Source organism: Hemitrygon akajei, chromosome 4 (genome assembly GCF_048418815.1).
Source record: "Hemitrygon akajei chromosome 4, sHemAka1.3, whole genome shotgun sequence".
Classification (NCBI taxonomy): Eukaryota; Metazoa; Chordata; class Chondrichthyes; order Myliobatiformes; family Dasyatidae; genus Hemitrygon; species Hemitrygon akajei.
In genome coordinates this window covers 42,223,343-42,251,023 of record NC_133127.1, presented here as the reverse complement: position 1 = coordinate 42,251,023, position 27,681 = coordinate 42,223,343, and the positions used below count along the sequence as shown (strand labels likewise).

The following is a 27,681-nucleotide window of genomic DNA, read 5'->3' as shown; positions in this document are numbered from 1 at the left end:
AGAAAAAGTGCCAATATTACAGAGTAAATGCCTTAATCAGGGGCAGATGGTCTTCAACTTGAAAAATCCTGTTTCTCTTTCCACTGACTCATCTGCTGAGTATTTCCAGAATTTTCTTATTTTTATTCAGATCTGCATAGTTTCAATTTTTTTCCTATTTTTATTTAGTCTGAAATATCATAGCTATGTCTGACAGGCTCTACACACAAAATAAGGACATATTTGTGAAAGAGAAATTGTAGCCAAAGTTCATCAGGCTTGGTAGGTTTATTGTGGAAAGGGAGATCAAGCAATCTAAGCTCAGTCTCTCCTGATTTAAAAGGATGATATATGATCAAACATACACAATTATTAAGAGGCTCATTAAAGACACTTGGACAACTACATAGATCATATGGGTTTAGCAGGAAATGGGCAGGTAAATGGGATTAGCTTGATGGCACCATGCTCAACTGAGCAGGTTGGGCCCAAGAGCCTGTTTCCATGCTCTATACCCTATGAGTCTATGACTTGATGAAGTAGATATAGAGTTAAATTTTCCCCTGGATGGGATTCAAGAGCTAGGGATCACAGTCTCAAAAATAACAAGTCAGATATTCATGTTAGAAATAAGGAGAAATACCTTCACCCAGAAAGAGTGTAAATCTCTCCCCAAGAAGACAACAGAAGTTTAGTATATTGAATTTAGAGGCTAATTGATTTATAAATATGTAGGTAACAAGAGATAAGCTTCTGCAGGAAACTGGCAAAAAGTTGAAAGATCAGCATGGCAGGCATAAGGAGCTGAATGGCCTCATCGTGTTCTATTCCCTATTATTATTATGTACATATGATGTCTTGCTAATTTAATATTGTTCACATTACACTAACACCACTACTCGGAATTAAAATAAAATTCAATTGCCCTGTCTTTCTGAGTCTAGGCTTTCAATCCAAACCTTACAGTCACTACTTCAGAATCAGACCAAGGTCAGATTTATTATCATTAACTTAAATGACATGAAGTATGTTGTGTGCAGCAGTAGTACAGTGCAAAGACATAAAATAACTACAAATTGCAAAAATAAATAATGCAAAAAGAATGAAGAATGAGGCAGTGTTCATGGGTTCATGGACCATTCAAAAGCCTGATGGTGGAGGGGAAGATTTATTAGGCAAGGACTTGTCCCCAACAGTTGATTCAGTGTTACTGGATAAAGATCCAACCTCAGTTGCTCACAATAAATCTATGAGAGGACGGGCTAAAGTGAATGGGTCAGAATTTGGAAAGGAGTGTTCAGCAGACACCATTAAGTCAAGCAGCTGAAGATAAACAAACTTCAGTAGCAAGACACAAATTTGTCTGACTTTTGGCAGCCTAGCAATATGAATTTCAATCAACTGCTGTGATAAGGACATTTGTGAGCTGCTAATATTCTCATTCTGAATTTGTTGTCTGCAGGTGCAGTGAAGCATGAAGACCTGACAGTGTGTAATGTGGCACTTCATGAGCTTGCATGCTGCTGAATGTGCTTTGCCAGAGAGTTTCAATGGTTGGGTTTTCCCTCTTTGCATTTGACCATTACTCTAAATGGCAGACAATTAGGTGAATTGGGAATCCGATGAACAATGAAGCAGTTATGAAGCTTAGCAGAGACAATGGCAGCTCGTTACACACCACACTGATTCCTTGTTGATAGAGTCAATTGAATTAACACTATCAAAATACTCTGGCATTAACAGTTTCAGTTTATTTTTATCAAAATCAGAGAAGAATTGGAAAAGAAAAGTTGGGTTAAGTTCATAAAACCAGAGTCTCTTAAGATAATCATATTTCATCTGTCTATTTATATTACAGTATATTACTCATTTGGGTCTCAATCCATAGTATTCTCACTTGCATCAAGAGATCGTGGGTTCAAGAAGCACCCCAAGAAATTTTTTTACCATCATCAGTGCTTCATGGGAAACGCTGCACTCCAGGAAGTAAAACATTACCCCTACTTAGGCACTGAATTGTCAGATAACCTTAGCTGGGCAAAACACATCAACCAAACCATTTCAATTTCTAACAAAATCCTTGGTCTTCTATGGCGTAACTTTTGGAATTGCTCAAAAACCACAAAAGAAATTGCTTCTAAAACTCTCGTCCGTCCAAGACTTGAATACTGTAGTGCCATTTGGGATCCCTACCAAACCATTCACATCAATGACCTTGAGAAAGTCCAGAGAAGAGGTGCAAGGTTTGTAACCAGTGATTATAGAGAGACCAGTGGTGTTTCAGATATGCTTCTCGACCTCAGATAGGATACCCTCCAAAGACGCCGCACAATAGCCAGGCTTACTACAATTTACAAGGAAACTCATTCAGTCACTATATCCAACATTACTCACCTTTTGTGTAACCAGAATAACAGACCAGCAGCCCGACAAAACCAATCCCTGAACTACAAGACTATCCAGACCAACAAGGACTGCTCCCGCTACTCACTGTACCCTAGGAGCATTCCAGTTTGGAACTCCCTGCTGCCACACATTAAATCTGCCGCTGATGGTAAAACTTTCAAGTCGTTGCTCTTAAACACCATAATTTAAATTACAACTGCATGCATGAGGGACTGCACGTTTCTAGCCCAGCGGCGGCGGTTGGTGCAGTATGGACAAGACAGGACACAGGACAAGGCCAGGGACTTCAGAACAAACATCTAGGCTGATCTTTCCAGAATGGAGGCAGTGCCGTGAGGTGACAACTTTAAGTGAGACACAATGAGGAAGGTAAATGTAATGTTAGTATGCATTTCAAGAGGACTAGAATATAAAAGCGGGGATGTAATGTTGAGACTTTATCGCGAGCAGGTTTGGGCCCCTTATCTTAGAAAGGATGTGCTAAAACTGGAGGGGGCTCAAAGGAGGTTAACAAAAATGATTTCAAGATTGAAAGGCTTGTCATTTGAAGAGAGTTTGATGGCTCTGGGCCTGTATTCACTAGAACGAAGGGTGACCTCATTGAAACCTATCGAATGGTGAAAGGCCTTGATAGAGTGTATGTGGAGAGGATGTTTCCTATGGTGGGAGAGGCTAAGATCAGAGGACACAGCTTCAGAATAGAGGAGCATCCTTTTAGAATGGAAATGAGGAGGAATTTCTTTAGCCGGAGAGTGGCAAATCTGTGGAATTCTGGGGCACAGGCAGCTGTGGATGCTAATTCTTTATGTTTATTTAAAGCAGAGGTTGATAGAATGAATAATGAGTAATTTCATTGGTGGTCAGAGCATGAAGGGATACGGGGAGAAGGCATAAGACTGGGGCTGAGAGGAAAATTGCATCAGACATGATGAAATGGCAGAGCAGACTCAATGGGCAAATGGCCTAATTCTGCTCCTATATCTTATAGTCTCATGGTCTTATTGATCCATCAGTTGATATAAAAGGTCCCATGCTACTAAATGAAATAAGATTTAGGGAGCTCTTGGGTACTTGCTCAAACTTTACCCAAAAAATAGGAAATAGGACCTCAACACCTCAAGCCTGTCCACTGATCAATGTTATTGTGGCTGATCTGCCCCAGGCCTGATTTCTTCTTCTTTTCTAGATCCCCTTGGCCTTCAATTCCCTGATCTTTCAAAAATATATCTATTTCCTCTTTAAATTAACCAACCTCAAAAACTCTCTGGGGTGGAGAATTTCAGAGATTACCCACCCTCTGAGAAGAAATTCGTACACCCCATTTCAGTCCCCTTGGGACTGATCTTAATTTACATTTCAATAAAATCAGTCATTATTTATTTAAACTCCAAAGAATATAGATCTAATTTTGATACCACTCCTGATAGGATAAACATCTCAACCTGGGAATTAGCCTCAGAAACTCTTCTTGGATGACAAAGGAATGGAGGGCTATGCAGGTTTATGGGACGAGGCAGTTTAAATGTTCCAACATGGTCTGGATGGGCTGAAGGATCTCTGTTTGTACTGTAGTTTCCTATGACTCTGACTACATTCAATGCTTCATGTTTGAGGTTGATATGTCTACATTCAATGTCACATCTACTCTTAACGTCTGTCCTTAACTGTGAAGCACACTGAGATTACTCAAAATTGAAGAACTGCAAGAACAAAGAGGCACATCCATACTTTTAAATGCTTCTCACTTAGTTTTATAGAATGTTTAATTACTCACTTCACTCCGCACAAAGTAAATCCCCATAGTCTGATACACTGTTAATGATGTGCTGGATAATCCCTCAGTTATAAATCTAGTTTAATTCCAGTTTTCAGTTGCACTTCTCCAAAACTCTTGCAACCCAAGTAGAATACAAAATCAGCAGGGTTTTGCTAGAAGTGAATTAGGTTAGGCCATGACTTATCCTAGTCACAACACATTGGAAGCGAATAATGTTTGATGAATGAAAGATGATCTTAATAAAACATGCAATATTCTCAAAAGGCCTCACAGGATCAATGCAGCCATGATTTTTTCTCTGGCGGGTATATCTAGAGCTGAGGGCTAATCATTGTTTCAAAATAAATAATTGGCCATTCAGGACTGAGATGAGAAGAAATGTCTTCACCCAGTTGGTGCTGAACCTTTGGGGATTCCCTGCACAAAAGAGTTGTGAGACTCATCATTAAATTGGATAGAATTCTGAACATTAATGGAATGAGGTGACATGGAAAGTAGTGCTGAGATAAGAAAGTAGCCATAATTTTGTTGAATGCAGGAGCAGGGATAAAGGGTGAATAGTCTATACCTGCTTTTGTTTTCTGTGTTCTTAAAAGGTGCAGAGGATAATTGCTGAAATATCTTAACCCTGAGTGTAATGAACTGCAAAATTCTATCATATGGAAAGCAGTAAAGCCAAACAATTAAATACAAGAAATAGATATATTTATTAATGTCCAAAGGTATCAATAAATATCAGGTGAAGGCAGGAACAAGGCACTGGTTGATGATCAGCCATGGTAGTCATAGAACATAGAACAATATAGCAGAGAAAATGTCATATCCTTTCCCCTCGCTCCCCCTCTCCCCAGTGCTTGCACTGACACAAGCTAAATTAAACTACAACTCTTCTGCCTGTGCTTGGTCCATTTCTCTCCATTTCTTGCATTTTAATAAGTCTTACTAAAAGTGTCTTAAATGTCATTATTACATCTGCTTCCACCACTACCCTTGGCATCCCATTCCAAACATCTACCTCTGTCCTAGTAAAGAAAAACTTACTCACTCATCTCCTTTAAACTTTCCCCTTCTTAGTGTTGAATGGTGAAGCAAGGATGAAGGGCCAAATGCCCTACTCCTATTTTCAATGTTTCTATATGAAGGGGGTATTAAATATATGAACACAAGAAACAGGAGCAAGACTCATCCAATCAGCCTCACAGGTCTGCCAGTCAGGAAGGTCCAACCTTGTTCTCATCACCATTTTCTTGTTCCTTCATACTCCCTTCAACTCTCCTATATTTCAGATCTTTGTCCGACTACATGTTGATATCTATTGACAACTCTGTCTCTACAACACTCTTGATATAGATGTCCAAAGAGTCACAGCCTTTGAGAGAAGGAATTCTTCCTCCTTTCTATAAGACTATAAGACATAGGAGTAGAATTAGGCCATTTGGCCTATCAAGTCTGCTCTGCCTTTCAATCCCTTTTCTCCCCTTTCTCAGCCCTACTTCACAGCATTCTCTCTGTAACCTTTGATACTGTGGCCAATCAAGAACCTATCAATCTCCACCTTAAATATATCCAATGGGCTGGTCTCCACAGCAGCCTGTGAAAACAAATTCCACATATTCACCACTCGCTGGCTAAAGAAATTTCTCTGCATCATTTTTAAAAATATTTTATTTATAATTTTCTACAAAATTACAACAAAAAGAAAATCAATAATATATATAGAAGGATCATTGTCATGTAAACAAAAATAACAATAATACATTCTTAACAAATGAGCAAGTCACCCATAGTAAAAAAGGAAAAAAAGAAAAGAAAAGCACCCAATCCATCACCTAACCAACTCCAAGCCAACCATTATGTGAGATACACTTTTATTACCCCAGAACTACATATTGTAATAAAAAAGGGGGGCAGCCTGCTACCTGATCAGAAAAAAACAAAAGTTAAAAAAAAGCTGGAAATGTAGGGTCCGATCATCAAGGGAAAAAAGAACAAACACCTGTCAATCTAGGTGAGAGTTAAGAAAATATTCGAGAAAAGATCCCCATGAGTAGTGAATCTTTTCGAGATCTAAACAAGACATAATATCCCTAAGCCATTGAGCATGGGTGGGGGAACTACATCTCTCCATTTAAGGAGTACTGCTCATCTGGCTAGAAGAGAGGCAAAAGACAATGTTCGTTGTTTAGCCGGGGTCAAGTGCTTGTCAGGGTCTCAAAGAATATCAAAAAGAGCAATCAAAGGATCAGGTTCCAAATGACAATTTAATATAGAAGATAAAGTTAAAAAAACATCTTTCCAAAATTTTTCCAGAGTAGGACAGGTCCAATACAAATGGAAAAGGGAGGCCTCACCTCCTTTGCATTTGTCACACCAGGGACTAATATCAGGATAGAACTTTGCCAATTTGGTTTTGGACATATGAGCCCTGTGGATGACTTTAAACTGCAGGAGACAATGGCGAGCACATAAGGAGATTGAATTGACGGTTTTAAGAATTGAATCCTAAACCTTGTCAGACAAAGAAATACCTAAGTCATGCTCCTAAGCAGTTTTAATTTTATCACAAGGGGCTCGTCTGAGAATCATAAATTTAACACGAATAGTAGAGATTACGCCTTTGCCCAAGGGGTTCATTTGAAGAAACAAGTCTACAACATTTTTATCAGGTTGTTCAGGAAAATGGGGTATTAAAGGGCTAATAAAATGTCTAATTTGAAGGTATCTAAAAAAGTGAGTATTCGGTAAATTAAAATCTATAGACAACTGTTCAAAAGACGCAAACCGATTGTCTATAAAAAGATCTTCAAAACGCCTGATACCTCTCCTACACCAGTCTTGGAATGTGGAATCCTGCATAGACGGTTGACATAAATGATTGTATAGAATAGGACTAGAGAGGGAAAAACTATAAAGACCATGGTATTTTCCGAATTGAGCCCATATTCTCAGAGAATGCCTGATTACAGAATTAATAATAGATTTTGGCAATTGGCAAGGAAGAACAAATCCAAGTAAAACTGGAATAGATAATTTCTTATAAGCATTTAATTCCATTGCCACCCGTGTTGGACAAGCAGACTGGTTATAAAAATAGGACCAAAAGATAATATTACGAATATTGGCTGCCCAATAATATGAGCGAAAATTAGACAACACCAAGCCACCTTCTCTTTTAGGCTTTTGGAGATGAGCTTTATTGAGTCTGGGCTGTTTACCCTTCCATAGGTATGACGAGATAATAGAATCTAAAGAATCAAAAAAAACTTTAGGAATAAATATAGGTAAAGATTGAAATAAGTATAACAATTTAGGGAGAATATACATTTTAATTACATTAATTCACCCAATTAAAGACATGGACAGAGGTGACCACTGTGCTAATCTCTGTTTTGTAAAATTTAAAAGATTATTGAAATTCTCATCGAACAGTCGATTATAGTTCCTTGTTACGATAATACCAAGATAAGTAAAAGAATTGTTTACTACTTTAAAAGGGAGATTGTGAAATTCTAATTCTTGTGCTTCCTTATTTATCGGAAAAAGTTCACTCTTATGTAGATTAAGTTTGTATCCGGGTAGCTGACTAAATTTATTGAGAAGTGAAAACAACAAAGGTAAGGAGGTGGTCAAGTTTGATACAAAAAGTAACATATCATTGGCGTATAGAGAGACTGTGCTCAAAACCGCCCCTCCAGATCCCAGTCAGTTCAGTACAACTGCGAAATGCAATTGCCAATGGCTCGATAGCCAGATCAAATAACAGAGGGCTTAAAGGGCATCCCTGTTGGGTGCCATGTTTAAGATCAAAGGGTTGGGATTGCTGGGAATTAGTCAAAACTGATGCAATTGGATGGGAAAATAGTAACTTAATCCACTTAATAAAATTATATCCAAAATCAAATTTTTCTAAAACCGCAAATAAATAGTGCCACTCCACCCGATCAAACGCCTTTTCGGCATCAAGAGAAATAACACATTCAGGGGTCCCTGATGAAGATGAATATAGAATATTAAAAAGATGTCTAATATTGAAAAAGGGAAGGTGATTTTTAATAAAGCCAGATTGATCATCAGAGATAATTAAGCGTTAAATAGTCTCCAGCCTACGGGCCAGAACTTCAGTTAAAATTTTAGCATCTACATTTAATAGAGAAATCGGCCTGTATGAAGCACATTCTAATGGATCCTTGCCTTTTTTCGCTAAAAGAATGATACAAGCCTCATCAAATGATGCGGGCAATTTATTTTGTTTAAAAGAATCAGAAAAAACTAAACTAAGTTGGGATAAGAGCAATGAGGAAAATGATTTATAAAATTCTGTAGAGAACCCATCAGGACCAGGAGATCTACCAGGCTGCAAAGCAGAAACAGCAGAGGATATTTCCTCTAAGGATAATGGCTCATTCAATTTATGTTTATGATCAGAAGAAAGTTTAGGAATATTTAAACTATCTAAGAACTACATAAAAGTAGTATTACCATTAAAGGATTCAGAGGTGTAAAGTTGACAGTAAAAATTCCTGAATGTATCATTAATTTCAGACTGGTCCACACTAATATTCCCATTACTCATTCGAATTTTAGTGATGTGTTGTTTTGCTTTAGAGCGCCTAAGTTGGTTAACTAAGGACTTACCAGATTTATACCCGTGAATATAGAACTTACTCCGACTGCCCAAAAGTTGGCGTTCAATCGGATAAGTAGAAATAAGATTAAATTTAGTTTGAAGTTCCATTCTTTTCTTATATAACTCCGGATCCTTGACCTGGGCGTATCATTGGTCTATAGCTTTGATCTGATTGATCAGTTCTAAACGTTCTTTGTGAGTCTTTCTTTTCAAGTTTGCTGTGTAGGAAATTATTTGACCTCTTAGATATGCTTTCATTGCGTCCCAAACAACCTGACTAGAGGTTTCAGGTAGTGCATTAGTATTTAAAAAGAAAGTTATCTGATCCTCCATAAATTTTACAAAGTCGTTATCCAACAACAAGGTCGGATTAAAACGCCAGTGTTTATTTACTTGAGGGAGGCCAGGGAGAACTAAGGACAATGTAAGTGGGGCATGATCTGAAATCAATATACTCTTATAGTCACAAGAACAGATGGATGGGATCAATTGATTATCAATTTAAAAATAGTCGATTCTAGTAAATGTATGGTGAACTTGTGAGAAAAAGGAGTAATCTCTTTCATGTGGATGAAAGAAACGCCAAATATCAGATATTCCATAATTAGAAAGAAAAGATTGAATAAATAAAGCAGATTTACTTAATTGTCTAGGGATAGAAGAAGATCTGTCCAAAACTGGATCCAGCCAACAGTTAAAGTCACCACCCAATATAAGAGAGTATGAACTTAGCTCTGGCAATGAAGCAAAACAACAGTCAAAAAACCCTACATCATCCGAGTTAGGAGCGTAAAAGTGGGCTAAGTCCACCCATGTATTATAAAGTTTCTGCGAAACAATAATAAAACGACCATTAGAATCAGATGTCTTATTATGAAGCTCTAAAGAAACATTTTTGTTTATAAGAATTGAAACGCCCCTCGCCTTGGCTTGAAAAGTTGAATGAAAGTGTTGTCCTGCCCATCATGCCATAAGACAAGAATTATGTGAGTGACGAATATGTGTTTCTTGTAAAAAGACTACCTCTGCTCTAAGCTGTTTAAGATGTGCGAACACTCTCCCCGTTTTAACCGGATGATTCAAACCCTTAACATTCAGCTGACAAAGTTCAATGGACTAACCATTGAGCATAAGAAAAAAAAGGATAGCAGGCATTAAACCACATCTGAAATTTATATGTAATTCTGGGGCAAAAGTATAGAAGAAAAAAAACAGGATGAAATTACATCCTGTATAGTACAAATATGTCAAAATTCCATATATAATATTAGCATTGGAGTTCCCACCCACACCCTCTAAACCTACAACAAGACAGCTGCAAATATAAAGCAGCAAGCTCTCCCCGAGAAAAACTAACCACTACTGGACTTCCAATTAGGTAACATCTTAATTATCTCCACTCCAACTGTTGATACAGTACTGGAAATAAACACCAAAAAGCTTTAAAAGTTACAAACAAAGATTTACCTTAACAAGAAAAAACAATACATTCAAAGTTTGTAAATCTTAAAGTATAATAATGGTTTAAAAAAAACTTTACCCCAACCTTCTCGCTAGAGTTGATAAACTGAAATAAAGATAATTTATAAACTCAGTTATACAGGAAAAAAGAACTTTAACGTCAAAATAAGTAATCCAACTGAATCATAAAAATAAGAAAAAAAACACAAATAGCATCTTGAAACACAGGGAAAAAAACCACCAAAGAAAAATCCATTCTAGAGGAATTTCATCCAAACCCCAAACTGAGTTTAAAGGTACAGCATCAACTGCTGCTTAAGGTTAAAATAATCTAACCGGAGAGAAAAAAAAAATCATCACCTTTAAAGAACTAAAATTATGTAAGATAGAAACTAAAATTGAGAAACTAAAATTGAGAAAATGGAAAAAAACACTTCAATAAGACTATGCAACATAATTAAGCTACTAATTAAATAGATGCGACAACAGCTACATTTTAAATTTAAAAAAGAAAATATCAAGATTTGTAGAAATTGGAGACTGAAGTCTGAAAAGAAAAACAAAAAAGCATTCAAGGACATCGTCACTTCACGAATTGATATCAATTTTTTAATGCGACACTGACTCCATTTTGAAATAAAGTCTCCAAAGACCTTTAAGAGGTGTCTACGAAAAAGGCTGAAAAGAAACAAAAATCATATCATATCGTATTTGAGGAACTTGAAGTAGCAGATAGGCTATCAATGAAGGTCTGCGCCTCTGCAACCGAATCAAAACGTTTAAAATCGCCGTCCCTAAGCTTGATTCGGAGCCGGGCTGGATAGGCGAGAGACGGATGAAGTCCACGATCATAGAGAACTTTCATTACTCCTCTGTATTCAGCACGTTGGCTCATAACTTGAGGTGCATAGTCCTCTACTAAACCGATAGCATGACCTTTATATTGAAGCATTGTATGTCGGTGAGCTTCTTTAATTAGTAAATCCTTGATTTGGTAACGATGGAGGTGAATTATCACTGGACGTGTTCTCTGGCCATCCGCTGAGCGAGATGTAAAGATACGGTGTGCTCGATCAATCTCTGGAGGACTAGAAAGTATTTTGCTTCTAAAGATCTCACATAGAAAGTTTGAGAAAAATTCGACAGGCTTCAACAGTCTCAGGGAAGCCGAGAATTCGAAGATTTTGGCGTCTACTCCTGCTTTCAAGGTCCATAACTTTAAGAGTTAACTTGCTATTATGCTCCTTTAGGGTAGAGCAAACTCTTTCCAGGTCTTTACAATGACGGTCTAGTTTCTCCGTGACTTCTTCAGCATGTGATAAACGTTGAGCGTGATTCTCCAGTGTAGAGTTGATTTTATCCAGTTTCAGTTCCAATGAACTAAATTGAGAAAACATATCTTGTCGGGTTTGTTCTAACAGCGACACAATTTCAATCAAGGTTGCTCCCGATGGAGTGACTTTTTTTGCCGATTTAGTAGGCTTAGATACACTCATTGTGCAGCCAGCAACTTCAATAGTGGGAGGAAGAATAAGAAATAAATGCAGGTATATGAAATGGAGCGGAGCAATAGTTTTAGTGACTTAAGCTACCGCCATCTTAACCAGAAGTCTCTGCATCAGTTTTTTAAATGGACGCCCTCTATCCTGATGCTGTGTCCTCTTGATCTAGATTCCCCCACCATGGAGAACATCCTTTCCACATCTATCCTGTCTCGGCCTTTCAACATTTGAAAGGTTTCAATGAAATTCCCCCCAAACTTTCTAAATTCCAGCAAGTACAGGCCCAGAGCCATCAAACGATCCTCATAATGATAACCCTTTCATTGCAGAGTCATCCTGTGAACCTCTTCTGAACCCCCTCCAACATCAATGCATTTTGTCACAGATAAGGGACCCAAAGCTGTTCACAATACAAAAGGTAAGGCCCCACCAGTGCCTTATAAAGCCTCAGCATCACTTTCCTTCTCTTGTATTCTAGATTTCTTAAAATGAATGCTAACATTGTATTTGCCTTCCTCACCACTAACTCAAATTGCAAGTTAACCTTTAGGGTATTCTGCATGAGGACTCCCAAGTCCCCTTGCATCTCAGATTTTTGTATTTTCTCTACGTTTAGAAAATAGTCTGCACATTTATTACTTCTGCCAAAGTGCGTGACCCTACATTTTCTAACATTGTCTTTCATTTGCCACCTTCTTGCCCATTCTACTTATCTGTCTAAGTCCTTTTCCAGCCTTCCTGTTTCCTGAACACTAACTGTCCCTCCACCAACCTTTGTATCATCTGTAAACTTGGCAACAAAGCCACCTATTCCATCATCTAAATCATTGATATACAGCATAAAAAGAACCGGACCCAGCACTGATCCATGCGGAACACCATTAGTCACTGGCAGCCAAACAGAAAAGGAGCCTTTTATTCACACTCACTGCCTCCTACCAATCAGTCAATGCTTTAACCATGCTAATAACTTGGCTGTAATCCCACGGGCATATAACTTGGTAAGCAGCCTCATTGTGGTATCTTGTCAAAGGCCTTCTGAAAGTCCAAACATACAACATCCACTGCATCCCCTTTATCTATCCCACTTGTAATCTCCTCAAAGAATTCCAACAGGTTTGGCAGGCAAGATTTTCCCTGAAGGAAAACATGCTGACTTTGTCCTATTTTGTCCTGTGTCACCAAGTACTCCATAATTTCATCCTTAATAATTGACTCCAACATCTTCCCAACCATTGATGTCAGGCTAGGTGGTCTATAATTTCCTTTCTGCTGCCTCCCACATTTCTTAAAGACATTTGCAATTTTCCAATCCTCCAGAACCATGCCAGAGTCCAATGATTCTTTAAAGATCATTACTAATGGCTCCACAATCTATGCCACTACTTATTTCGGAACACTAGGGTGCCGGACATCTGGTCCAGGTGACTTAAGCATCTTTCACCTTCTTTCACCTTCTCCCTTTTAATAGTAACTGCATTCACTTCTCTCAACTCACACCCTTCAACATCTGGCACACTACTGTTGTCTTCACAGTGAAGACTGATTCAAAGTGCTCATTTAGTTCATCTGCCATCTCCTTGTCCCCCATTATTATTTCTCCAGCCTCATTTTCTAGCGGTCCTATATCCACTCTCAACTTTCTTTTATTTTTGATATACTTGAAAAAGCATTTTCTATTCACCTTGATATTGTTTGTTATCTTGCTTTCGTATTTCATCTTTTCCCTACTACTTATTCTTTTAGTTGCTTTCTGTACATTTTTAAAAGCTACCCAATCCTCTTTCTTCCCGCTAATTTTTGCTTTGTTGTATGCCCTCTCTTTTACATTTACATTAGCTTTGACTTCCCCTGTCAACCACTGTTGTACTATTTTGCCATTTGAGTATTTCTTTGTTTTTGGAATACATCGATCCTGCACCTTCCTCATTTTCCCAGAAACTCAAGCCATTGCTGTTCTGCTGTCATCCCTGCCAGCATCTCCTTCCGATTTACTTTGGCCAACTCTTCTCTCATAACGCTGTAATTTCCTTTACTCAACTGAAATACTGCTGCATCAGACTTTACTTTCTCCCTATCAAACTTCAAGTAGAACTCAATCATTTTGTGATCACCTTTACCTTAAGCTCCTTAATCGTCTCCGGTTCATTACATAATACCCAATTCAGTATAGCTGATCCCCTAAAAGGCTCAATGACAAGCTGCTCTAAAAAGCCATCTTATAGATATTCAACAAATTCACTCTCTTGAGATCCTTCACCAACCTGATTCTCCAAATCTACCTGTATGTGAAAATTTCCCATGAATATCATAGCATTGTCCTTTTGACATGCCTTTTCTATTTCCCGTAGTAATCTGTAGTCCACATCCCAGCTATTGTTTGGAGGCCTATATATAATGGCCATCAGGGTCCTTTTACCCTTAAAGAATCTTAATGGATTCCTTTTTCCAATACTATGTTCCCCTTTTTGTAAGTATCCCAACTAAGGGAAACATCCTCCTAGCATCAATCCTATCAATACCCATCCAAATTTTATATATTTTAATAAGACCACAACTCATTATTCTAATCTATAGGGAATAAATACCCAACCTGTTCAACAAATTCTCAATGTGTCAATCCCTGCATCCCTGGAATCAATTTCATAATTCTTCTCTATACTGCCTCCAGTGTGTGTATTTTCTTCTGTAAACATGGATTTCAAAACTGCACACACAGTACTCCAAGTGTCTTCTCACCCATGCCCCATAAACAAACAAGAGAAAATCTGAAGATAGTGGAAATCCAAGCAACAGACACAAAATGCTGGAGGAACTCAGCAGCCCAGGCAGCCTCGATGGAAAAGTGCACAATCAACATTTCGGGCCGAGAACCCTGGCCTGCTAAGTTCCTCCAGCATTTTGTGTGTCACACCCCGTAATGTTGTGTTAGAACTTCCCTACATCCATACTCCATACCCTTAATGTTGATCCTAATCTCAGGCTGACAGTCCATCCTAATCACTTGGAGTACCTATACGGCAAATGTATTTCATGCACTAGAACTTCCTGACTGCCTCTGTAGCACAACACTTTGTAGTCTCATGTGGGTTATAGATTAATACTTCATGGGAACAGGCCCTTCAACCAAACTGTTTGAAACTGCCTAACACAGCTAGTTGCATTTGCCTCGGTTTATCCCATATCCCTCTGAATCTTTCTTATACAGGTAACTGTCAGAATGTCTTTGAAATACCATAGTTATACTTCCTCTGGCAGCTTATTCCTTTTACCCACTCCCCTCTCCATGAAAAGCTTGTTCCCCAGGTCCCTTTCAAATCTTCCATCTCACAGTACACCTAATTTTTCTACAAATTTTTGGATTTTCCTACCCTGGTAAAAAAAATGGCTTTTCACTTTATCATTGTCCTTCATGATTTTATAAACCTCTATAATCTCTATTCTGCGGATACGATAGGGTCTTTTAAGAGGCTTTTGGATAGGTACATGGAGCTTAGTAAAATAGAGGGCTATAGGTAAGCCTAGTAATTTCTAAGGTAGGGACATGTTCAGCATAACTTTGTGGGCTGAAGGGCCTGTGTTGTGCTGTAGGTTTTCTATGTTTCTATGTTTCCTTTGAATTAAGCCCCCCCATTCCAAGTTGCATCCATTTTGTGATTAAAATCGAAGTCACCAGAGACACTGGAGCTGTGTACATGAAAGTATTTATTCATCACAACCAGCAGGCATTGTTCTGGTGATAGTCTCAGAATATGCTCACACACTCAGAGTACAACACATTTTTATAACCTTAAAATCAAAAGTACCAGTTGGTGATTCAATGCAGTGACATTGTTTACTTTAATACTTTAAATTCTCAAGTGGTTTCTTTGAGATATATATTTACAATGGCAGCACTTTGTAAATGATAGCACATTTCTGAAAGGTTCAAACACCTTTGCTAGGAGAAACCAATTAACACCAATCTTCTAAAAACCTTCTGACAACAGAGAGTCGAACACACAAATACTGATAGAGCTATATAATAGACTGATAGTACAGTCCAGTGTGCAAGCTTCCTTGAATTTGTGTACGATGGTGCAGATTACATAAATCCACTACTCAAACCCTGGATTGATGCAGGCCAATTAACACAACCTCATTGTTTTAACACTCAGTTAACGCATATGCAAATGTGTCATGGTCACCATTTTGCAAACTATATCTCTTAATCTGTGCTATACAGATAGTATTGAATCTTTCCACGGTTTCTGGAAGGATAGCCAGGATCCTGAAGAAATATAGGGTTAAAAACATCCACAAACCCAGAAGGAAGCTAAAATCCCAGTTTATGAGGTCAATGATGACCTAGGACTCAGGACAGCTGGCATTTACAGAATTTCCTGTGAATGCAAAGCAGCATATATCAGCCAGATGCAGCACACAGTGGAAATCCACATCAAGGAGCATTGGGAGTGTATCCGTCTAGGTTACCTGGCGTAACTGGTGGTAGCAAGAACTTGCATTTGAAATGGCCATAAGATTGACTTTGATGGCACTAAACTACTGTGCCACACCAATGATTTTTGGGATCAGCTGGTGAAGGAAGCTATCAGAATAAAACTAGAGGAAAAGAATTTTAACAAAGATGAAGATCTCACTCTATGTAGAAACAAGAATTCAATTATAAACAAGGTGGGACAGCAGAAACCTGATTGATTGAGGACTAACTAATCAGGAGGGACAGACCACAGGGGTATATATGCCACCAGACTAGACATGCCTAGTCTCATCCTTGATGAAGGTGGGAAATTTTGTCACCAAACATTGGTTAAAGTTGATTCCTATACCTGGCTAGTAGACTGAGAAGAGTTTATTAGGCAAAGAGTATTGTTTATTTGCAAAATGTGTTTTGTCTTCAATTTACTGCTTGTAATTTACAACTTACAGTGCATTAAGAACTGAAGATGAGTTCTTGTTTGAATAAATATCTGCTATCTTCACATAACTCCAGCATACTCCTTAACAATCCTCAGAAATCTGTTGCACTCTTTCCAGCTTAATGACTTCTACTAAATAATGATTTTCTTTTTCATTCTTGTTTCCAAAATGGAAACCCTCATTTACTCCATGGGCCAGCTTCTTGCCTACTCACTTAATCTGACTATATCCCAGAGCAGGCTCTTAAGAACTTGTTAACCATTTACTAAGATACCATCAACAAACATGGCCACAGTAACTGAGTTCATGCAAATGATCAGTAAGGACATTAAAATGTTGAAGCCCGAGCACTGATGCCTGTGGCTCTCCACTGATACTATATGTCCATCTGCAAATGACCCAGTTACTCAATCTTTGTTTTCTGTTAGTGAGACGGTCCTCTATCCACGTCAATATATTATCCCCAATTCAATACACTCTTAGCTGATGCAGTAAAATTGTATATGTTACTTAATCAAATATCTTCATTCACTTCAGCTACACCTCATGTTCTAGCTCTTTACACAGTTTTTTTGGAGTATCATCAAAGAACTTGAGCAAATTTATCAAACTTGAATTCCCTTTTCAAAAACCTTGTTGACTCTGCTTCACAGTCCTGTGATTCCTTAAGTATCCTTCTGTCTCTTCCTTATTAATGGGTTCCAGGATTTTCCCAGTGGTGCACACAAAATGCTGGGCGAACTCAACAGGCCAGGCAGCATCCGTGGAAAAGAGTACAGTCGACATTTCGGGCTGAGACCCTTTGGCAGGACTGGAGGTAAAAAAGATCTCGGCCCAAAAATGTTGACTGTACTCTTTTCTATAGATGCTGCCTGGACTACTGAGCTCCCCCAGCATTTTGTGTGTGTTGCTTGGATTTCCAGCATCTGCAGATTTTCTCTTGTTTTCCCAGTGACAGATGTTAGGCAACTAGCAATTGTTTCTGTTTCCCTTCTGTCTTGGACCACGGCAGTAAATGTGCAGTGTTTCAATCCTTTGGCACCTCTTTTAAGTACAGAGAATTTAAGTATATCACAGCAAATATATCTAATACCTCTACAGATACCTCATTTAAGACCATAGGATATACACTGTCAGATTTATTAGCCCGTGCCATCAATATTCTCCAGTGATGAAGATTGTTGAACATTCCTCCATCCCTATGGTTCCCTGATTATCTATAACTATGGAAATGTTCATAATTTCTCGACTGTTAAGACTAATCCAAAATAACTATTTAGAATCCATCAATTGTCTGGTTTTGATTATTCATTTCTTATTCTCATCCTTTTTCAGGGATAATGTTTACTCTCTTACCTTTTTACCTGTCAGAGTTATTACTAGTTGTTTTTATTTGTTAGTTTACTCTCATAATCGCCTTCCTTATAATTTTTTACACATCATTTGTCAGTTTATAAAAATTTGCCAGCCCGCTGGACTTTGCTAATCATTACAACACTGTATGGTTTTTCTTTACATTTACTCTGTCATCATCCTCAGTTTCCTTGGTTTGCCATGGATGGGCATTTTTCTCAAAGAGGCTTTCTTTCTCATAGCTGAAATTTGAGAAGTATCTCCTTAAATATCCTCAGATTCATGCTCATATATCATCTGACCAAATCGCTTCAGCCAGCTCTGTTCTCATTCCACTGTAAATGTCTTAATTTATGTTTAGGTCACTAGATACTGACACAGGTTCCTCACCTTCAAATGAAAATGAAGCTGTATCATGCTGTGATCACTCTTTCTTTGGGGATCCTGTACTGTGAGGTCATAAATGAATCCTACCTCATTACACAGTATCAGAGCTAAAATAGCTTGCAGCCTGGTTAATCCTTCAACAAATTGCTCTAAACATCCTGAATACGCCCTGTGAACTCATCCCCAAGTCTACCCTTGCCAATTTGATTTGTCCAATCTGTATGAAGTATAGCACATAGAACAGTGCAACACAGAAACAAGCCCTTCAGCCCATGATGTTGCTCTGAACTAATTGAGCAAACAATGCCTAATTAAATGAGTTCTTTCTATCTGTACATAGTCCAATGCTTCTATTCTCTGCATATCGATATATGTCTACTCTTGCCTATCTCTGCAAATTCATGTGTCAAGCTAGAAGCCTCTTAATCACCTGTATCATATAATGATTAGAAACGCTCACAATTATTGCAGTATCCTTCTTACCACTCCAAAGTTCCTATAGCTATTATTGCAAGAAATTCTTCAGTTCTCCTTGCAGACTATCAGTACAGGTGCAGCTCTAGGATGCAAGCTTAGCCCACTGCTCTTTTCTCTCTAGACTCATGACTGTATGGCTAGGCACAGCTCACATAGCATCTATAAATTCATCAATGATGCGACTGCTTTTAGCAGAAACTCAGGTGGGGAGGATGCAGGAAGAGAGATGTAGGCTGGTTGAATGGTGTGGTATCAACAACCAAGCACTCAACATCAACAAGACCAATGGTCGCATTCTGACTGGATGCATCGCAGCCTGTAATGGATGCATCGCAGCCTGTAATGGATGCACCAATAAACAAGAAACTGCAGAGCATTATAAACTCAACTAGCTCCATCATGGGGAAGACCCTCCCCACCAACAAGGACATCTTCAAGCAGCAGTGGCTCCCGAAGGTGGCATCCATCACAAAAGGGCCTTCACAGTCTAGGACATGGCCTCTTCTCATTACTACCATTAGGGGGAGAGGTACATGAGGTTGAAAACTCACACTGAATGATTCAGGTACAGCATCTTCCCTCTGCTGTCAGATTTCTGATCAGTCCATGAACTCATAAACACCACCTCAGTATTTTTTGAATTATTTATTCTTGTAATTTATAATAATTTTATGTCTTTGAACTTCACTGCTGCCTTAAAACAACAAATTTCACAACATATAAATCAGTGATATAAAAAGATAACAATTCTGATAATGATTCTGAAATAAACTTCCCAATCCATAACTCGGCAATAGAAGCATTTCAAAATCTGTTGAAAGAAGCACCGGTTATTTCGAATGTTCTGACATTTCTACTTCTGAAATTGTCTGTAGCAGTTTCCAAGGGGAACAAAAAATGCTGAAAACAATAAGCAGGTCTGGCAGCATCCATGGAAAGAGAAGCAGAGTTAACATTTCCAGTCCAAGACCCCTTGTCCAATCTGGAAAGTATTCCTAGAAGATTTGGATAATCCCTGAAGATGCAGCTCTATGTGCTCGCAAGCACTTTGCCAGAACTGGGGAGTAATTCTGAAACTTTGGACAATCCTAGAAGATTGCAACTCCATGTGTACCTTGGAGACTTTGTAAAGTGCATTGACATAATTTGAAAATAGCCAGTTACAGTCCAAACCTCTGCAATATCTCTGTAACTCACAAGGGCCTCATCTGCTGTCTGCAGTGAGCCTGCAAGATTAAAGCAATTTGAGCATTTCCATGAAGGGCTATTCCAATGAACATCCTCTTGTACATGAATAAAACATTCAAACCAGGGAAATGGACACAAGAGAACAAGAAACAGAAAATTGCAATTTGGCTGAACAAGCCAATATTAGAAAATTCAAGAGACCAACAAGAGAAATTAGAAGTTAGAGAGACCAGAAAAAAAAAGTTAAAGAATAGATGTGTAATTTTGGGGAACACTAATACAAACAACCAGGATTATGAACAAATGTGTTATTTTCAACAGTTTTCATAAGGAAGAACTATAGAATGTGAAATGAGTATAAAAGGGAACAAATGGGCTATAAAGCACAGAATTCTGAATATTAAATAAACAGAATACTTATGGGTCCTATGGGTGTATCTGACAAGAAAATAAAGGAGGAAATTCAGAAAGCTTTGGAGCAACTTTACATCAAGCTCTGTTAACCTTTTCTCCTGGGTTATTTGGTCCAAATACATACTGGACCAACATTGATATTAAAATTTAGGTCCTTGTTTCAAATGCCATCTTTTTTTTCCCCAGAAAGCATTAGGGTCACATGGTGCCCCTAGCCGTGTCCTCAGATTTTGTGCAGGTCTGCTAGTGTGGGTATTTTCAGACATTCTTAACCTCTACCTGCTTCAATCTGAGGTTCCCACCTGCTCTAAGAAGACCACTTTCATCCCTGTACCTAAAAAAAAAACGGTAATATGTCTTATTGACAGCACCTTGTGGCTTTGATATCCACCATTATGAAGTACTTCGAGATGCTGGTCATGGCATGCATAAACTCTAGTCTCCCACTGTCAACTTTGACCCAATGCAATTCACCTACTAACGAAACAGCTTCATGACATTACCCAACACTCATCTCTGGTATATCTAGGCAGTAAAGACACCTACGTCAGACTATAGTCTATTAACTACAATACTATAATGCAAAGCAAACTCAACACCAAAGTCCATGACCAACTCTCCTTGTAACTACATCATTGATTTCTTAACCAACAGATTGCCAATGGTAATGATAGGCAGCAACAACTCCACCAGAATTATTCTAAGCACTAGTGCTTCAGAAGACTGTGTTCTTCAGACTCCCTACTCTACTCACTATACATTTATGACTGCATACCCAGAGTCTGCTCTAAACCCATCTACAAGTTTGCAATGATAGCACCATTGTGGGCCACATCTTAAATAAAGATGAGTTGGAGAACAGGAAGGAGGTAGAAAGCTCAGTAACATGGTGTCATGACAGTTTTTTTCCCTCAATGACAGAAAAACAAAAGAGCTGGTTTTTGATTTCAGGAAAGGAGGCAGTGCACATGCTTCTGCATACATCAACAGTGCTGAAGTTGAGAAGTCTGAAAGCTTCAGATTCCTAGGGTGAACATGACCAATAGCCTGTCCTGATCCAACCATGTAGACACCCAGACGAAGAAAGCTCACCAGTATCTCTACTTCCTCAGAAGGCTGAAGAAATCTGTTGTGTGCCCATTGACCCTTACCAATTTTTATTAAAGCATACTATATGGATGCATATCAACTTGGTATGGCAACTGCTCTACCCCTGACTACAAGAAACTGCAGAGAGTTGTGGACATAGCTTAGCACATCATGGAACCCAGCCTCCCTTCCATGGACTCTGTCCATACTTCTTGTGCCTCAGTAAAGCAGCCAGCATATTCAAAGCACTCACTGACCCAGACATTCTCGCTTCTCCCCTCTCCCATAGGGTAGAAGATACCAAAGCCTGAAAGCACACACTACAAGGCTCAAAGACAGCTTCTACCTTGATGTTATAAAACTATTCAATTGTTCCCTAGTAAGATAAAATGGACCATTGACATTAAAATCTACATGATTATGATCTCGCACCTTACAATTTATCTGCACTGCACTTCTCTGTCGCTCTTACCTTATTCACATTCTGTTTTAGTTTTATCTTGTACTACCTCAATGCACAGTGCAATGAATTGGTCTGTATGAACAGTATGCATGACGAGCTTTTCACTGTACCTATGTACATTGAGAATAATAAACCTATTCTATTTCCAATTCCCTCTTTGTCTCTTCCCTCTTGCAGAGTTATAACCCTCCAAATCTCTGAATTCCTCCAGTTTTTGAATTACCTTTGAAAGGTCCTAGATTTCAATCGATCCACCATTTGTAATGTTGCAGCTCTATAAACCGCTGGTTAGACTGCACTTGGAGCAATGTACTCAGTTCTGGTTGCCTCATTGTAGGAAGGATGTTGAAACTTTTGAGAGCTTGCAGAGGAGATTCACCAGGATGCTGCTTGGATTAGAGAGCATGTTTTATGAGGAAAGGCCGAGCAAGCTAGGGCTTCTTTCTTTGGAGTGAAGGAGAATGAGATGCAACTTAATAGATAGAGTGGCCAGCTAGAGTTATTTTCCAAGGGCAGAAATGACTGATATGAGAGAGCATAATATTAAGGTGATTGAAGGAATATGTGTCAGAGACAGGACTTTTACACAAAGAGTGATAAGTCAAGTTTATTGGTATTTAACTATATACAACATATATAACCACATAATGTATATAGAAATGAGACATTTCATTTACAACCAGGGTGTAAAGCACAGTAGTACACATAACACACAATAACTTATGAAGGAAGGATAAAATAAAATCTACAAGATGAAAAACACATAAATAACAAACTAAAGTGCATTAATATTAAATATTGTAAGATACAGAACAGATTAACCAGTGACACTTCGAACACTATGCAGCTGGGACTTCAGAAGCCTAAAGGCCTGGGGGAAGAAACTGTCTCCCATCCTGATTGATCCTGTTTTTATGCATCGGACTCTCTGGCCTGATGGTTAAAAGTCAAACAGGATGCCGGATGGATGGGTTGGATCCTGAATAATACTAAGGGCCCTGTGTACGAAGCATTCCTGATAGAAGTCTCTGATGGATGGTAGGGAGACCCCTGTGATCCTCTCAGCTTATATAAGTGCTTGGGTGTTGGCACGTGGCCAAGTGGATAAGGTGTCAGACCTCATGATCTGAAGGTCGCTAGTTCGAGCCTTGGCTGAGGCTCCGTGTGTGTCCTTGAGCAAGGCACTTAACCACACATTGCTCTGCGCAACACCGGTGCCAAGCTGTAAGGGTCCTAATGCCATTCCCTTGGACAACATCGGCGGCGTGGAGAAGGGAGACTTGCAAGCTTGGGTCTTCCATTAAAAACATCAACTGCTGGTCTTCCATTTAAAAAAAACCTTGCCCAGGCTGGTGCCCTGGAAACTTTCCAAGGCGCAAATCCATGGTCTATTGAGACTAACGGAGGCCTGCCTACCTACCTAAGTACTTGGAAGACACTGCCGGGGTGGTAGATACATTAGAGAGATTTACAAGTTTCTTAGATAAACACATCAATTAATGAAAAATGGAAGGCTATTTGCAAGTGAAGCATTAGATTGATCTTGATGGAAGCTAAAAGGTCAGCACAATATTGTGGGCTATATTGTGCTGTGCTGTTCTATGTTCTGAATTCATTGGTTGCTTTGCCTTAGCTGCACGAAACTCAAGCTCAGCAATTCCCTCCCTAAAAATCTCTCCATCTCATAACCATCCCTCCTTAAAATGAACTTATATCCGTCAATTGCTTTAATACTTTTTCCAGTCATTGTTAGATGTTCATTCCAATGAAGCACCAACCTGTTTCATTACATCAAGTTCAAATTCAAGTTCAGATTTATTATCCTAGGAAAATTTACGAAATGTATAAACATCAGGGAAGTTATAATTTAGTAGCAGAAGCAGCACAAAAATATTTCAAACATGACAAATGCAACTTACATAAACTTGGATTATCATACAATATATTGTACATGATTTACATGAAACAGCAAACCAAAGTAACATGATATTTGTACAAGTTGAGGGAAACGTACTGCGAGGAAGAATTAGAGTTTTACAGGCTGGTTTAAGAACTTAATGACGGTGGGAAAGAACTTGTTATTGAACCTTGAGGTGTGCTTCTTCAGTCTCCTGTACTTCCTGCCTGATGGCAGCATTGAGAAGAGGGCATGGCCTGGATGGTGGGGGCCCTTAATGAGTGGTATTGCCTTCCTGAGATTACACCTTTTGTTGATGTTTTAAGTGGTAGGGAGAGCTGTATCCACAATGGAACTGTCAGTGGACATTTAAGGCAGTGGACTCCTGAAAGTTTCTGTAGCCTCTTTAGTGCTAGGTAATGCCAGAAAGGTATAATTGGACTACTGCACTGATTCCTAAACTATTTGCATTTCAATCTTCTCTCTGCTGGGATTAAAGGTTCGTTGAACCAACCAACAGATTTTTAAAAATTCACAACTATCATACTTAACTTAATCATGTATGCATTCACAGGACCCGGGAGCTTTAGAACATTTCTAATGTCTCAGGTTTCATTATGACCTTATGAAATCCTGAGAGAGAACAGCCACCTGGTGTACAGTTCATTATTTTGACTTGTTCCCCTTACAAAGGTGACAACCTTCATGAGGGCTTTTCTCCAAAGACAATTCTTCTGTCAGAAATAGTTTCAGAATGAGAGGCAGGTTTCCTCATTGTAAAAATCTTCTTAATTCTCCCTCAGGATCAATTTATACTGCATCTGCAGCATTTGAAATAGAAACTTCAATTGAATGATCATCAAGTTTGTTTCCTTATGTTAGTGGGCAGCAGTGGTAACTGTCAACTATGACCTTAAGATTGATGTGAACAGATGTCATTGATGATCAGTAGTAGCAGCAGGTGAATGGGCAGCTAATGCAGCATCTTCGTTCACATTTCCCACTGTAGTCCTTGTTACCTTTGTAAAGCAACTTGGAGATTTCCTTTTTTCTACTAAAGGCACTGTATAAATCAAAACTGTTTAAATGTTTATAGTGAACAGAAGAGTATCCCCATTCTAGCATTTCAGAAGAGCTACCCAATTTATCCCACATACCGCACTTTTTCTCTGTCCTACTTGAAAGTGTTTAGTTTCTTAAGTATTTGTCCAACTCCCCTCTGAAAATTACTTTTGAGTTTTCTTTCACTACTCTTTCTGGTTTTGCTTTTCAAACCTGAATAGCTCACTTAATAATAACCCCTCTTTATCTTGCATTTCGATGTTTAGCCTCTGACTACTAATCTTCCCACTGGCAACAATTCCCCTGTTACTCTTTACCTAATTCCATGAAGTTTAATGCCACTATTTTGTGGTTTTGGAGCATCAATACCAAATAACCTGTCTTGGAATATGTTGTATAATTTGATTCTTAAATGACAAGCTCACAAGGAAAGCCAGCCTGACATAACCTTTAATGGGAATCAAAGAAAAACTTATCCTTCTATTTAAGTGTTTGCTCAAAAAGTAATATCAAGAGGAATGGAAAGAAGGACTTCAATTTAAATAAATTCTTACATTCCCTTTCAGGATATTCCATTGTGCTGTAAATCCAATTAAGTACTTTAAATGTAATCACTGATGTAATGTTGCAACATAGTGAGGTTCCACAAATGGTGGTGTCATTGAACATAGAACAGTACAGCACAAAAGCAGGTCCACAATATTTGTGCAAACCACAACGCCAATACACATTTGCCTGCATATCATCTAAATCCCCCCATTCTCCATCTGTTCATGTGCCTATCTGAATGACCCTTAAACGATGCTACTGTAGTTATTTTCACCAACTCCTTTAGCAGCATTTTGCAGGCACCAATCACACTCCATGTAAAAAACTTGCCTCATAAATCTCCTTTAAACGTTATCCCTATCACCTTAAAACTATGCCCACCAGGATTTGACAATTGCACCCTACCTTATCGATGCCTCTTATATACCCCTATGAGGTAATAATACAGTAACTACGTATTCAGTTTCAGAGATGGTAAAAGGAAGATAAAAATATTGGCCCTAGAAGACCCATTTGAATAATTTTATGTGATGTTTCACATGCATCTGAAGGGGAATACTGTGCCTTGGAAAGTCCTGGTTGTGGCAGCCTAGGTTTTTAATCAGACAACAACCAGATTAAACTGCACGGGGTTTGACTAAAATCTAATTTCTCACTTGCAGGTGAAAGCTGGCAACTATGCTTTTGTGTGGGACGTGGCAGTGTTGGAATACATCGCCCTAAACAGCCCTGACTGTTCTTTGTTCACTGTCGGCAATGCTCTGGCAGACCGAGGATACGGGATCGCCCTCCAACATGGCAGTCCTTACAGAGATATCTTTTCCCAAAGGTAAGACTGCACAGACTGAGCGAAACCCAGCCTGTACATTTAACCTTGGTCTCTGAAACACTAAAGCTGCTATATAAAAGTTGTATCAAACAGACTAACAAACATTCCACAGGCTAAGCTATATACTTCTGATACAAAGCATGCCATTCCCAATTCTCCACAGTATATTTTACAGAAGTAACATTTGATATACTGATGCAAAAAAGCATGCAATTTGCTCTTCATTGAAGTTATATTTGTACTTTTATGTTGCAACTCTTATCTAATCTGTGGATCTACACCCAAATTGTTGCCAGCATTTGTCTGTGGATGAGGAGATGGAAATTCTTTGGGATTAGTGGAAATGTGAATCAAGCAGACGAAGATGAGGCGAAAGCAATGGGAGTGTTTTGTAACAGAATCTCTACATAGAAGCATATTGTTTGTTTCCAAACTGGTCCTGAGATGTTTTGAGACAAAATACGCGGATCAGCAACCTATACTTTCAAAAATCAAACTACTCTTCTTCCTCCTCTTCCTCTTTCTCTTTTTCCTCTTCATCCTCCTCTTCTTTCTGTTCTTCTTCATTCTCTTCTTTTTCTTCTCTCTTTGATATTCATGTGACAGAATACTCTGAGCCTCAATATGACATTTCATTGGAAAAACAGTTAGTTATATGAAACATGGTTTTCTTTGCAAGGTGATTTATCACATTGAGATCCGCTGAATTTACAGCAGGCACCCATATAAAACTGAGCTGATCAATTTTAACAGTCTGTAGAATTTGACTCACTCGCGTCCTGGAGTACATTCTGTGACAACAGGTAGTCAGGAAAAGCTCACGTATACCAACAATCAGCTTGGATGTTAAACACCAAAAGCTGTTTTTTTTGGTTTATGTTGTCATTATAGTGCTGCCCTCTACTGGGAAACTTGGGTAGTTTACACACACACACACACACACACACACACACACACACACACACACACACACACACACACACACACACACACACACACACACACTCACACACACACACACACACTCACTCACTCAACAGCACAATCTAAGTCAAGTTAACCAAGGTCATATGTGAAAATCCTATTTCCAGACTTCAGTTTATTGTCATATGCACCAGTGTGCAATGAAATTTCTTGATCACAGAGTAAACTGTATACTAAATGCAATGATTCTCAATGTGATAATAAATGCAATGATTGACACATAAACAAAGGAATAGTGCAAGTTGCGGTAATGCAAAAATAAATACTGAAATGGCAATAAGAGAAGAGGTCAAGTTAATGGTTTGATAATATATTTT

The 27,681-nt window shown here is 38.6% G+C and overlaps 1 protein-coding gene across 2 annotated transcripts in view; it reads left to right on the top strand.

Annotated features, from left to right (window-relative positions):
* The window catches only part of grid2 (glutamate receptor, ionotropic, delta 2), a 1,108,967-nt gene that overhangs the window by 1,028,970 nt on the left and 52,316 nt on the right, over nucleotides 1–27,681 (top strand). For both annotated transcript variants that reach the window (XM_073042457.1, XM_073042458.1), the window contains exon 14: nucleotides 26,214–26,380. In XM_073042457.1, coding sequence (XP_072898558.1) covers nucleotides 26,214–26,380 — 167 coding nt within the window. The remainder of the gene's footprint in view (nucleotides 1–26,213; nucleotides 26,381–27,681) is intronic.